Source organism: Melozone crissalis, unplaced genomic scaffold, assembly GCF_028551555.1.
Source record: "Melozone crissalis strain CALT ecotype California unplaced genomic scaffold, PUWL_Pcris_2 ptg000032l_1, whole genome shotgun sequence".
Lineage (NCBI taxonomy): Eukaryota > Metazoa > Chordata > Aves > Passeriformes > Passerellidae > Melozone > Melozone crissalis.
Window position 1 is genome coordinate 1783801 of NW_026535810.1, and position 13683 is coordinate 1797483.

At 45.6% G+C, this 13683-nt stretch overlaps 1 protein-coding gene across 2 annotated transcripts in view; it reads right to left on the bottom strand.

The window, feature by feature from the left end:
- Positions 1-493: 493 nt before the first annotated feature.
- The window catches only part of ACLY (ATP citrate lyase), a 28032-nt gene continuing 14842 nt past the window's right edge, over positions 494-13683 (bottom strand). For both annotated transcript variants that reach the window (XM_054281757.1, XM_054281758.1), the window contains exons 12-28: positions 12707-12861; positions 11759-11849; positions 9416-9557; positions 6720-6888; positions 6180-6284; positions 5759-5955; positions 5491-5572; positions 5034-5144; positions 4416-4543; positions 4141-4234; positions 3739-3893; positions 3257-3407; positions 2607-2750; positions 2330-2443; positions 1795-1877; positions 1489-1565; positions 494-1315 (exon numbers count right to left, since the gene is read on the bottom strand). In XM_054281757.1, coding sequence (XP_054137732.1) covers positions 1221-1315; positions 1489-1565; positions 1795-1877; positions 2330-2443; positions 2607-2750; positions 3257-3407; positions 3739-3893; positions 4141-4234; positions 4416-4543; positions 5034-5144; positions 5491-5572; positions 5759-5955; positions 6180-6284; positions 6720-6888; positions 9416-9557; positions 11759-11849; positions 12707-12861 — 2093 coding nt within the window. In that variant the 3' untranslated portion in view covers positions 494-1220. The remainder of the gene's footprint in view (positions 1316-1488; positions 1566-1794; positions 1878-2329; positions 2444-2606; positions 2751-3256; positions 3408-3738; positions 3894-4140; positions 4235-4415; positions 4544-5033; positions 5145-5490; positions 5573-5758; positions 5956-6179; positions 6285-6719; positions 6889-9415; positions 9558-11758; positions 11850-12706; positions 12862-13683) is intronic.

A 13683-nucleotide genomic window follows, 5' to 3' on the forward strand; every position in this document is an offset into this window, starting at 1 on the left:
GCCCCCCGGCTCTCCATCCCCTCAGCCCGGAGCCCCCGGGACCCCGCGTCCCCGTCGTGGCAGGGCCCCGGTGCCTCGGAGACTCAGGCAATCCTCATCCTTTTCTTCTTCCCCGTGCCCTCCCTGCACCTGGGCAATTAGGAATTCTCTCACTCCATGGTACATTGGGTTTTTAATTACAACGCAGTAAGGTGTATAGGTGGTTATTTCATGTTTGCTATACACACAGTGCAGTTCTCTAACTCTTGTATAATGGTATCAGAACTAGCTTGTGTCCTTCTGTTTATTCTCTACTTAAATTTTATTTTTTGACCTTTTTCCACCCAAGGTGAAGTCTGTCTGCAGTTTGATTTTTATTTCTCCCCTTCTAAATCACCTGAAACAGACCCTGAGGAGTAATTGCTTTGAAAGTTATTTTGTTAAATGACAACTTGTCACATCCCCTTAGACACTGTTTAGGGACAACTCACAGAAGTCACACATGGAAAAAGAATAAATTAGTAACGTGTATTTATTTGCGTTTGGTTACAGTACACAGACAAAGAGGACACTGAAATTATTACTGAGATATTTTTGCAGCTGCAGATTACATGAGTGACAGTGCACAGAGCAGCAGTCAGAGGAAAGGAGAGGTTGTTTGCATAAATACAGACACTGGAGTACACGGATTTCACAGTTTTCACAGCAGTATGTTACAACTTTACACTTTAAATTACTACACCAGCTTGAGTAACATCAGTTATACTTTAGCAGTGGTCCCAGGATTCAGGTACAGTCAGACCAAGGACAAGAACATGATAAACAAATTGAAAAACAACAGATAACAAAAAAAAAATATCCAAAGTGATGGCTTATGGGAATGACAGGCACGTTCCCCTCATGGGAAAGGTACAGCTTGTTACCAGAATTCAGTAAGGCATACCTATGAGCCAAACTCTACCCCCCAAACCCTAAATCACTTCTGGAACAAAATGAAATGAGAATAGAAAAAAATAAAAGTGTGAGAGACGGTATTAAATACAGCAGGTAACAGAGGGAATAGCACAAGTTTTGGTTTTATTAGAGTAAGTTTCTATCCTTATAAAACAGTCGCTTTGCACAGTTTGACCAGGCAGCTCAACATCTCTGTGCCAATAATCATCTTTACACATCACAGTCCCACTGTGGCTGTCCCCTGGCCAGGTTTCTGTCCTGGTGCACTCCAAGGCACCAGCAGCTTCTCACATGGTCATGTGTTCTGGTAGGACGTAGGAGATGTCATCCCAGGGGTGACGGTACAGACCCTGCTTCAATCTCTTCTGGTCCAGGTAGTGCCCTGAAAGGAGAGTGGTTGGTTACAAAATCCCCATCCCTCCTTTTAAGTCTTTGCTTTGAGTTGGATTTCTGGGGTGCATTAATTCCCCCCCTGAGTTTCAGGTTTGTCTGGAGCTCCTGAGGCAGGGCAGCCCCAGGAGGAGGGAAGGAGCAAGGAGGATGTAGTAAACTCACCAATGAATCCCATACTCCTGCCCAGCACAAAGATGCCATTGAGAGCTCCTATATCAATATATTCATCTGCTTCTTCCCTGCAAAACAAAGGAAAACGATTCCTTAAACAGATGATTACCAGGAGCCATTCAATCTCAGATGGGCTGCCACCTGCTCTACTGCCAGAAGCCACACAAATTCCCCTGGCAGCTTTCTGCCCCCAAAAACCAAGCCAGGCTATGTTTCCTTGCCATGTCATGGAATTCTGCCCCTCAGGAGCTGGCAGTGCAGCTTCACATGATGCAAGAACAGCTTCCCCTCACTCACCGTGTGAAAGAGCCACAATTCCTGAGCACGTCAACAAAGGCCACTCCAATAAAGCCATCTACATTCAGGATAAGGTTTGGTTTCTGCAGGAAATAAAACACATGCAACAAAGATGTCAACAGTGCAAATGGTGTTTACATGGCACCTTTCACTGATGATTTAAGGGCTGCCTGTAGCCGGGGACACAGCAGCCCAGCAGCCTGAGCAAGAGCTACACTTGATGGAAATGCTGGAAAATCAACCCAAAACCCTCTTGGGTCACCCCCAGAGGTTCCTAGCAGCCAGCAGCCTGGGATTTACACCCAGCAATGCCACTGTGGCCACACAGATGATGGTTTGGCTCGTTCAGCATTTTCCTGGTAGCCAAATGCCTTCAGCCTTCCCAAACTGCAGCTGTACTTGGCTTCAACTCCACCCCAGACACAATCCCCAGCAACAATTTATGGAGCACTGCACTGAAAATCCAGCTGAGGCCCAGTCACCTTCCCTGCCATGAGAACCAGTGCCCAGAGCATTCAGAGCTGCTGCCCCTCACCTTGGAAGTCGTGATTTTTTCTACTTCGAGCGCGTAGTCCAGCAGGGGAGTGGCTGGGAAGTGCTGCTTCACATAGTCCTTGAGAATCTGAACTCTCATGTCAGGGTTGTTTATCTGCAAGTTCACAGCACATTAACAGTCAGTGATGTTGCCTCTCACTGATACTCTTTGAGGTCAATAGCTGCCTCTGAAACTTGCTGATTTTCTTTCCTTTGTTTTTGCTCTCCCCACCCATTTGTAAAAATCCCTCCAGTTCGTCCTAATGCAGTTTTCTTACTGATTTCACTCTGTGTCCAATGCCCATGATCAGCTTCCCTTCTTTCTTCATCTTATTCACAAATTCCATGGGGATAATCCCACTGTCAAAAGCTTTGCTGAACATCTTGGCTGCAGCATCAAGTGCTCCCCCAAACCGGTCACCCTGGGTGCAAAACAAAGGCAATTACATCAAAGGACTCAACAATTAAGATACAAATCCAAGATTATCTCCCCCATCCACCCTCCTGGTCTCTGGAATTCATGACATTAGAGTTGGGCAGGCACCTGAGAGAAAACATTTGCTTATCTCTGACATGAATGCCAATTTGGAGTCAGTGCATCTCTGCTAGAGACAATGTAGGGGAAAAAGCAATTCAGTGTCTGTTTTAGCAACTTTTGCAGAGTTCAGGCAACCAGAGTCAACACTGACAGCAATTTGGCTGCTACAAAATATTTCTAGACTCAAAGGAGACAAACTAGTCTGACTTACTGGAAAAATGGACCAGATTTGAAACCAAAACCAAAACCAAACTATTACAGTTGAAATTCAAAGTTTGAGTGGACACACACCACCAGTCTGTGACCGCAGCCAACCCAAAAATAAATAGTAATAAAACCTAGAAGAGTAATGAGTAACAAAGCTAAACCTCCTGAATATCAGGTACTCACAATAGTAAGAAGGCCTGAAGTGAGGCTTGAAACCAGATCTTTGCCAGCCCTGGCACAGACAATGGTGTTGTGGGCTCCAGACACGGCTGGCCCGTGGTCTGCTGTCACCATCAGGCACATCTCAATGAACTGGCAGGCGTACCTGGGCAACCTGGGCACAGACACCACATCAGTCAGGGACACAACACAAATGCAGGTGTTTGTAAAGTCCCCAGCCCCTCCAGAGCTGAGGTGACACAAGTAGTCACAGAGTGTGAATACAGAAGTTTCCTCAATGCACCACAAGACTTGTGGAAAACTTCATCCTGAGGTTAAAACACACTGTATGCAACCCAAAATGCTGATATAGTGTAATGGAGGAAATACAGACATGGCATTCCAGTGAATCTACCTTCACAAAGGAATCCTGGAGTTACTTTTTTTGCTTAGAAGTCCATTAATAAACAAGAAAAACTCCAAAGAATTTGCAAGAACCACCTCACCTCCTCTGAAACCAGAGCAGGCCTAGAACCCCTCCAATTCCCATCTCCTCTTTGAAGACCTCAGTGATGGGCATGCCAGCATAGATCAGCTCCTGGCCTCGCTCGTCACAGATGCTGGTCATGAAGGAAGCAGGTTTGCGGATCAGCCCCAGCTCCTGGAATTCAGGGTAAAACAGGATGTTAAACACCCCACTGCAGCAGAGAGGGGCAGCACAAGGCAGAGCAGGCAAACAGCAACACCTCAGGCTTGCCCTCAGAGCAGCTTCCACAGCCCAAAATCAGCACAGCTCACAAGTAACACTACAAAGCACAAGGTACAACCCCAATGTGGTATCCAGCATCTCAACCAGTGCTCTGGCTGATTCCAAGAAACCCAAAAGCTGCTAAACCAGCACAGCTCACCCTTGCCCAGGAGTAATCCATTGGTACAGTGGGAGGAGGCACTTCCTCAGCTGGTTCAATCACTCTTTTGGCCACAAGATCCTGGTACACAGACCTAGGGAAAGAATCCATTCAGTAACTTTGGTCCTTCTAAGAGATCCAAGAGAGGTGATCTAACCTAGACCTTAAAACCCCACAATAAGTAGAATCTGCTTTCTTTAAGCAGAAATATCTTCCCTATCAGGCCAGAATCAGTGTCCTGACAGTGCTGAAGGTGTCCTGTGAGTGTGACTTACTGAATGACCTCTCCCAGCTCATCAAAACTCCGGGGAACAAACACTCCAGCTTCCTTTAAGGCTTTGTTCTTTGCTACAGCAGTTTCAGAGGCCTGGTTGGCACAAGCTCCTGCATGGCCAAACTGCACCTACAAACAGGAGAAGAGAGCACTAAGGAATACAGATTGTTACCTGCAGAGTGCAACAGAACAGAGCCCTGACTGGGAACAGCAGTGGCTGCACATCTGTCTCATCTGGGCTGCCAAAACTCCTGGTTGCAGTCAGAGCCAACAGGGATGTTCTGATCTGGAATCCCTCCAGGCTCATTCACTTTCTGCCTCCCTAAACTGCCCCACTTCAGAGCTGTTTAACTTAATAGATGTCTGCCATTCCCACTCCAGAAACAGGCAGCTATTGGAATTTGTTGCTTTCCCTTTGGGGTCCCTTCACAAGTAAGCAGAATCCCCTGGAAATTTCCTGTGACAGAACTATAGAAGCACAAGATATCTTTAACTTTTTGCACATTAAAGTTACTCCTGCCAGTTCTGGAAGGTTTAGGTACAATGAGGGAAGTTCTGTTTTATTTCCTGTTGTGGATATATTCCTATTTTATGCATTTTCCCCCATTTTTACACATACCTCTGAGGAGAACATGGTGGCACAGGTACCAATGCACCAGCACACCACTGGCTTGGTGATCCGGCCCTCTTTAATACCCCTGCAGATCTTGTACTCTTCTGTGCCTCCAATCTGAAGGAGAGAGAGATGGTTTCAAGCTGCACTTTTGATAAAACCAGCTCCAAAACACACAAAGAAGCATTGCTGGGAATTTTCCTCCTTTTTCACAGAATAATGGCTGAAGTGTCAGAACAAAACCTCCTGGTTTTTCTTTTATTTATTTTAAATAGGGAAGACTATGCTTGCCTGTGGAATACATTCAATTTCTTTTGACGAAAGGAGCACGAAATAAAATTTGGAATATTCATGAACAGTAGAAGCAGAGTAGCTGCTATTTAGCATTCTTGCAACCAGGTCAGATGCTCCCAAAACAAAAACCACACAGATATTTCTCAGAGAGTTAAGTGGTCTCACTCACCTCCCCCAGCACAACAATCATCTTCACTCCTGGAGTATCCTGATAACGCAACACATGATCCATAAAAGTCGAACCAGGATATCTGTGTGCAATCAGAAGAAATGGTAGAAATTTATTACATATATTTTTCTGAAAGAAAAACTAACACCCAACCTGCTCTTGTTTGCAGCCCGAATTGCAAACAGCAACACTTCCTTCTCCAAATTACCAACAATTCCTCTGCTGACCAACTTGAAAAGCAGTGCCTGCTGAAGGTGCCAGCTCATACCTGTCCCCTCCAATGGCCACCCCCTCGTAGACCCCGTCAGTGGTGCGGGAGATGATGTTGTTGAGCTCGTTGGACATCCCTCCAGAGCGGGACACGTAGGCCACGCTGCCGGGGCGGTACAGCTTCGATGCCAGGATGTTATCCAGCATGCCTCCTGTGTTGCCTATTTTAAAGCAACCTGGCTTGATCCCACCAACCTGTAAGAGAAAGGTATAAAGCTCTTTAAAATCGTGAAACTGAGGAACATTTGTGTAAGGCAGCATTTCTATAGAGAAGGGAGGATGGCGAAGAGTTTAAGGTGAGAAATTAGCATGCACTTCCTGTGAGTAAAGACAAAGTGGGTTGTAGGATCACTTCATCCATTGCAGAAGGCCGATGTGAAGGTTAAGAAAGACAGGAGAAGGTGGCCATCAGCACTTACAGTTGCAGGCCCAATGATGGTGACTCCCTTTTTATCAGCTGCCTTGATCAGTTTGCGTGTCAGGGCCTCCGGAATGCCCTCGGCAATAATGGCAATGGTGCGGATCTGCCAATGGTGAGAGAAAGAAAATCACTGGTACCCCACAGAGCTGCCCTTGCCAGGCCCCTGGGAGGTCACTCTGTGCATTCTCATCCAGGAAGGCCCCAATGCATCAATCTGCAGGCTGCCATGATCATCACAACAGCCTCAATGCTCTGCTCAGGGGATTTTCTCCCCCTTGCACACCAGAGCAGCACTGAAGTAGTTACTGCTAACCCAAAGCACCAAGATGCTCTTAAACAAATTGCAAGTCCAGCATTAGGATTTGCCAGGGACCCTCAGCATCCTCCTTACAGTCTGTAAAGGGTTAGAATTGGGGGTTATCTACTAACTCAGAAAACCAAGACAATTTGCTAATGCCACCACGGTTTAAGAAACACCAGCATCCTGCTGACAGAGTCATCCTTCTTCATTTAGGCTTCTTCTGGATCCTGCACTCACCTGAGGATAATTCATGGTTTCAACAGTGCTGTCATAGGCAGAGCGCAGGGACGCAAAGTTGATGAGAACATCCACCTCTGGGTGCTTCCTCATGGCATCTGACATGTTCTTGTACACTGGGATCAGGATCTCCTTGTGGCCCCAGTAGAACTTCTGCCTGTGGTCACCCCTGTGGGAGACAAGATGGGAAAGCCCTGACCTGAAGGCTGCTGGAAAGGCAAAGGGACACAGTGCATGCAGACAGAGGAGTTTACAAACCCCATGTTCTCAGTCCCTGAGACTGACTGAGACACTCACGAGCACGTGAGCGTGTCTGGGGAGGGACCATATGACAGCAGAAGGATCTTCAGAGAATAGGACAGAGCAGCATATGGAAGGAGACGGGCTAATGGGGACAGAGGCATCCAGCAAGATGAATAAGCTCTCCCACAGTGAAGTTACCAGAGCCTTAACTCTACTCCAAGCTGGAAGACAGAATGAGGCACAGAAAGAGTAATGAATGAGAGGCGAGCAAAGCTGTGTCACTGGGCTGGGCTAACACTGGACAGAGGGAACAGCAAACCAGGATTGGTAGTGAACAGCCAGGACAGCCATGGGAGAGCCAGTCAGCTTCCCAATCCTGCTACAGGGGGATTCTGTGTCATGGATATATTTTATGAGAAATCCTTTTGCTGGGATCTTTTCTCCTGAGAAGCTCAGAGGCCTCAGAAACAAAATGTAAACAATGATTATCTGCTGCTGTGGAATGCAACAGGTGCATCTTTGATTGGTCTCATGTGGTTGGTTTTAATTAATGGCCAATCACAGTCCAGCTGTCTCAGACTCTCTGATCACTCACAAGATTTTATCATCATTCCATTCCTTTCCTTTCAACCCTTCTGATGAAATCCTTTCTTCTATTCTTTTAGTATAGTTTTAATATATCATTTTCTTTTAATATATCATAAAATAATAAATCAGCCTTCTGAAACATGGAGTCAAGATTTTCATATCAGGTCAGGGCTGCCTGCAAATTCAACAATTCTGCCCATCCCACAGGCACTGGAGGGGAAGCACCTGGGAAGGTTTCACTGTGGGCATTTATACACAGTAGATGCTCTGACTGGAACTGCAGTGAAGTCTGACTGGGCAGTTATTTGAGTGTGTGGATACTGGCTGTGCTCCCATACCAGTACATTCACAACAGAACATTCCAGGTTTTGCCAGCCTGGCTCCCTCCAAAAGGTCAAGCAGAATCAGATAATTACAGGTAGCCTTTAACTTCAATCCCTGTTGCTTTTTCCTCCTTAATCAAGTGCAGCACTGCCCGAGGCTGCCACTCACATTTGGACACGGCTGTGCCTGCACTCAGCACCCCGAGGTTTGCACTTGCTGAGAAGTTATTACAGAGCTGCAATTACCATCAGAGCTGCAGAATAACAGTACAAGGTCTTAATTGTCAAGAGGAGAAATTCTCTGCAGGACAGAGGCTGATTAGACATCAGCTCTCCAGGATGTCTGTAAATACCACAGGAATGAACCAAAGCTCCTGCCAGGCTCTGGGCTCCCACCTCACTGTTCTGGAAGCAACAGCTGCTGTTTCCCTTCTCCCTATTTTCCCTATCCCCACATTGAGGGGGAACAATAAAACAGCTCATGCACACCCCACAGCCCTTCTCATCCCTGTAGGGATGGGTAAAAGAGGGTCAACACCACAAGGGAACTCTCTAACCACCAAAGGATCCACAGGCTTCCTGCTGCTATTGGAAAGAATATGAACAAGATTTTATTGCTGCTATTGGAAAGAATATGAACAACAAATCCCTGCTGCTATTGGAAAGAATATGAACAAGATTTTGGTTTTTTTAAAATTTTGTTTGGCTTTGGTTTGTCAGCAGAGCTGCTATGATTGTGGATAATATTTGGAGGGGTAATTCCTGCTGCTGCAGGCACAAATCAAGGTGTCTTAGACAAGCACACAGCCAACAGCAGGTGAGTGGAAGAAGCCTTACACAGCCTGCCTGACTTTGCTGAGCCAGGGGGCTGGAAAGAAAGCTCAGGTAGCCAAACCTTGTCACTGTCACTGTCATATTTTCTGAAAAATCCCTTTGCCAGGATTTCTTCTCCTGGGAAGATGAGAAGCCTTAGAGAAAAACCAATATTATCTCATTTGCTTCTCCCTGTTTTGCTGCTTTGGAATCATTTACCAACAGGTGCATGTTTGATTGGTTTCATGTGAATTGTTTTTACTTAATGACCAATCACCATCAGCTGTGTCAGACTGAGGAGTCAAGTTTTCATTATCATTCTTGTTAAGCCTTCTGTTTGTATCCTCTTTTTTAGTATAGTTTTAGTATAGCATTCTATAATATAATAACATAAAATAATAATTTAGCCTTCTAAGAACATGGAGTCAGATTCACTCATCTCTCACCTCATCCTGGGGACCCCTGCAGATACCACAGACATCTTTGAAAAAGTGGAACTTCAGTTCTGTGGTGAACACGAAGCTGTTTGAACAGCACAGCCCAAAATCAATGGTTGAAGAAAGCAGCCTACAAAGCCAACCCAGGGTGGAAAGGAGCAGAGGGAAGGTGTTCCAGCAGGGATGGAGACCAGGGCAGAGCCCCAGGAAAGGACCACAGAGACTGAGAGAGGAGGAAGGTCACAGAAGAGCTGGAGGGAAGTGGAAATGTGACACAGTCACAGGTACTTACGTGAAGGGATAAACCATGGCAGCCACTGAGGGCTCATCCCTGGAGCAAATATAATCAAAGTCCAGCATTCCTTGGACAGCCCTGGTCTGCATCCCCCACACAATGGCCTTGGTGTGACGGCTGAACAGGGTTGTGGCTTTACCTGCTCACAAAGAGGGGAAAAAACCAAAAATCAAAAATCAATCCGTCACCGTCATATTTTCTGAAAAATCTCTTTGCCTAAGATTTTCTCCTGGGAAGCTAAGAAGCCTCAGAGAAAAATGAAAATAATAATTATCTGATTTGTTTCTCCTGTGTTTTGCTGCTTTGGAATGTGGTTTGAAGATTGTTTATCCAACAGGTAGTTGTTTCATTAATTTCATGTGAATTGTTTTTACTTAATAACCAGTCATGGTCAAACTGTGTTGGACTCTGAAGAGAGAGTCACAAGTTTTTCATTACTATCTTTTAACCCTCTGTCATTATCCTTTCTCTATTCTTTAGTATAATTCAGTATAGCATTCTTTAATATAATATAAATCATAAAATAATAAATTAGCCTTCTAAGAACATGGAGTCAAATTCATCTTTCCTCCCTTCAAGGGGGTCCCTGAAAACACCACACCAATCCAACTTCAAACTTGAGCAAGACACAAACTGCAACTTTGCCAAATGCCTGCTGAAAGGCTCCTGGATGAGAATTCCCCCACCTCCAAACTGAACCCAGGAGATGAAATGGAGTTTGTAGGATGGAGTAGCCAAACTGGGCAAATTAAGAAACTGTAGATGAATTTGCAATCCTTTCCTTGGATTCTGAACACAACAGCCAGGTTTTGGGTTCACTAAATGGGCAAGTGAATCACAGGAGGGAGCTGGTATAGGACAGAAATAAAAACTGCCTCTTCTCTCATGAGCCTTTCATATTTCTCCCAGTTTTCTTATGCAAAGCTGAAGAGAACTTGGAATTTCATGTATTTATTTGCATGTAGCCCAGTCTGGGTGAACCATGAGAGGCTGGTCAGGGCACCATAGCAGAATGATAGAAAACTTAAAAAAATAAAGGGCAGGGAATGGGAGAACAAAGAAAATAAAGGAGCTCAACATACTTGGGTTTTCTTTTCTTTTTTTTTTTTCTTTAGTTATCAGAATCCACCACAAATTTCATGGCTCCAATAATTTACATCAGAGTTCAGATTCACTGCAACATGACTTGTTATTAGGGAACTGAAAATTCTGTTTATCTTGCAGGTGCCTGCAGGGGGGTACTGTGAGTATGTTCCCAGGAACACCACAACGCAGACGCAGAGAGGCAATGATGTTTGTCTGAGAGCAACAATCCAAGAATTCCCCTTCTGCTCTCCCTCCTCATGATAAGGGAGGTAACTTGAAGCTCTACTTTGCCTCAGTTCAGCAGTTTATTCTCACACAGCACAGAGCCCAATAGAGTTTTAAAGTCCCTACAAAATAACTTCACTGAGCTTTAATGGTTTGCTGGATTGTTAAGACAACATTTAGTTAATTTGTGACTTTTCTGTACTTTCCACACCTGATAACCAGCACCCCCTGCACTACTTTGTTTCCCTTTGAAATAAGATACCAGTTACTGGTCACTCCTCCTTTTGGAAAGCAAAGAGAACTTAGTTCACTAAGTGCCTCAGGCTGATCTTCTCTGTGGTGGTTGTGTGGGGGAAGGGAAGAAAAAACAAAATTTGTTTGAGACCTGGCCCTCTCTCCCCCAGAAATAGGAAGTATTTGTGGAGAGGCACTTGAAAAAACAGATGAGAATTCACATGGTGACAGCTAAAAATGCTGGGCAGGAGGAAAGGACCAGACAGCAAACACAGCAAACTTTTGGAGAGATAAAACAGCAACAAAACTAAGAACTAAAAAAAGTCAGCTGCCAGCCAGGCCAGGCACATTCAGCAGGTCACACAGGTCCTACCTGAACCAGGTCTCGAGGCTGGGATTGAATCTGTTGGAGAGAGAATCACTCATGCAGTGGGATGACAGAGCTGACTGCTGCCAGCCCCTGGCCAGGCACCAGGCAGGTGCTGCAGCAGCCCTGCTCTCCTCTCCACAGCACTTTGGGGTTTGCCCTTGTTAAAAAAGCAAGAGACTGGAGCCCTCTCACTGTATTTCCTCTTGTTGTGCTGTCCCTGAACATCCCAGATCAGGGCAACTCTGGCTTGCTGTGTGTATGATGAGCTCATGGCACAACTGCTAAACCACTTTACACTCCAGACAGAGACAGGTACCACAAAGCTGCTTCCCTTTACATCCAGGAAAAAAAGCATTTGTCTCATGCCCATCCTGCCCTTGGGAACAGCACAGCACTGCCAGCAGCACTGCCAGGGCTGGACTTACCAAGAGGAGCTGCTGGTTTTGCCTTCTTGGCTGGAGCAATGCCATCTGGTTTGGACTCGGAGAAGGAGGCAGTTCTGCTCGGGGCTGGAGTCTGAAAGATTCAGAAGCCAAGTCAGTGAGGGACAGCGCTCCAGGTATGGCCTGGGGCACAGAGGAGGAGGGGGCCTTGCTTTGGCTACACTGGTTACTACAAATAAAACCAAAAAATTGAGTTTTCAGTCAAGCAACAGAAAACTGAATGATCTGGTTGTTACTGTGATACGTTATGAAAAATCCCTTTGCCAGGATTTTTCTCCTGAGAAGCCTCAGAAAAGAAATAGAAATAATAATTAATTGCTTTGAAATATAGTTTAGAAGTTATTTACTAACAAGTGCATCTTTGATTAGTTCCATGTGAATTGTGTTGACTTGATAACCAATCCCAGTCCAGCTGTGTCAGGACACTGGTCAGTCATGGGTTTTTATTATCATTCTTGTCCAACCTTCTGATCTATCCTTTCTCTTTTTTTAGTATAGTTTTACTATATTATTTTCTTATAATATAATATCATCAAATAATAAATCAGCCTTCTGAAACATGGAGTCAAGATTCTCATCTCTCATCTTGTCCTAGAAATCCTCACAACACCCAGCAGGTTCAACAGTCACACTGCCGGCTTTGAGGGGCCACATTTTGTGCACAAGTGAGATTGGGGTGGCCTCTCCTGATAAACTACCCCAGTAAAGCCACATTTGTTTTCCTAAAGCTTCCTACACATACACTAGTGGCCAAAATGCCTTTCCAGCCTGTTTGGATGGGCAGCTGCCTTCAGGGCTCTTCACCCTGTCCCCTGTCCCCAGGGGGAGGAGCTCCTAAACCATCCTACACACACACTAGTGGCCAAAATGCCTTTCCAGCAGCCTTTGGGAGGCTCCTGAGCCTGTCCCCTCCCATGGGGAGGAGCTCACCGAGGGGCTGCCGCTGGCGTTGAGCAGGAAGTTGGCAGTGTGGGCTGCAGCTGGAGGCTGGTTGGGGATGGGCCGGTGGCCCAGGGCCATGCCCACGATGGCTGTCATGTGGGTCTCCGTGCCAAACACGTGGATGGGGATCCCCGTGGTCTTCCCTGTGGAAGGACACAAGAGCAGTCAGTATCCTCAGGGGAAAACACTTTCTCAAGGAGAAAGAGCTGAGGGCTTTTTGCAGGACAATGGAGATGTGCAACATATGCACAATGCAGCCTTCATAGAAACTGAGTAAGGTCACAGTACCCTTGAAGGACACAAAAGGAGAAGAAGGAGACAGTTCAGGATGCAAAGGCAGACAAGAAAACCACAGCAAGACACATGAAGAAGAAAGACTAACTAAAATTAACTAAAATATTAAAATGAGCGTGTAGAAGGATTTAACCAATCGTGTATTAGCTTGAGGCGTGAACAATAGAAAACAGTATAAATATAGCTTGATTTTTGTAATAAATTGGCTTCAATTGATCATATTGATCATGGTGTAATGTCCTGGTGTTACTGATCCTCTGTAAGAAAGCTGTGGAAACCCAGGGCACCCAGGGAATATTTCTCTGTCTGCTCTGGGGTGCCCTGACCCCCAGGGGAGCTCTGACTCTGACCCTCATTCATGGAGAAAGTTTCCCAGACTTCAAGATAGACTGGAACCCACAAAAGTGGGAAATGGATTATAGAGAGCAGTGTAGGTGTGTCACTTGGTGAGAAATTGAGGTTTTGGGGTTTTTATTGTGTTGTGGATGGCAGCAAGATGGAGGGCACAGGGTGTTGTCCTGGGTTTCTTCTTCTTCCTCCTTCTTCATGGGTTTGGGTGGCACTTTGTAATTGGGCAGAAAAGTCCATACTGGGATCAGTTATTGGGTTAAAAGGGAAAATAATCCAGGTGTCAGTTCTTAATTGGATAGTTCAGTCTTAAAAGCCCTTGT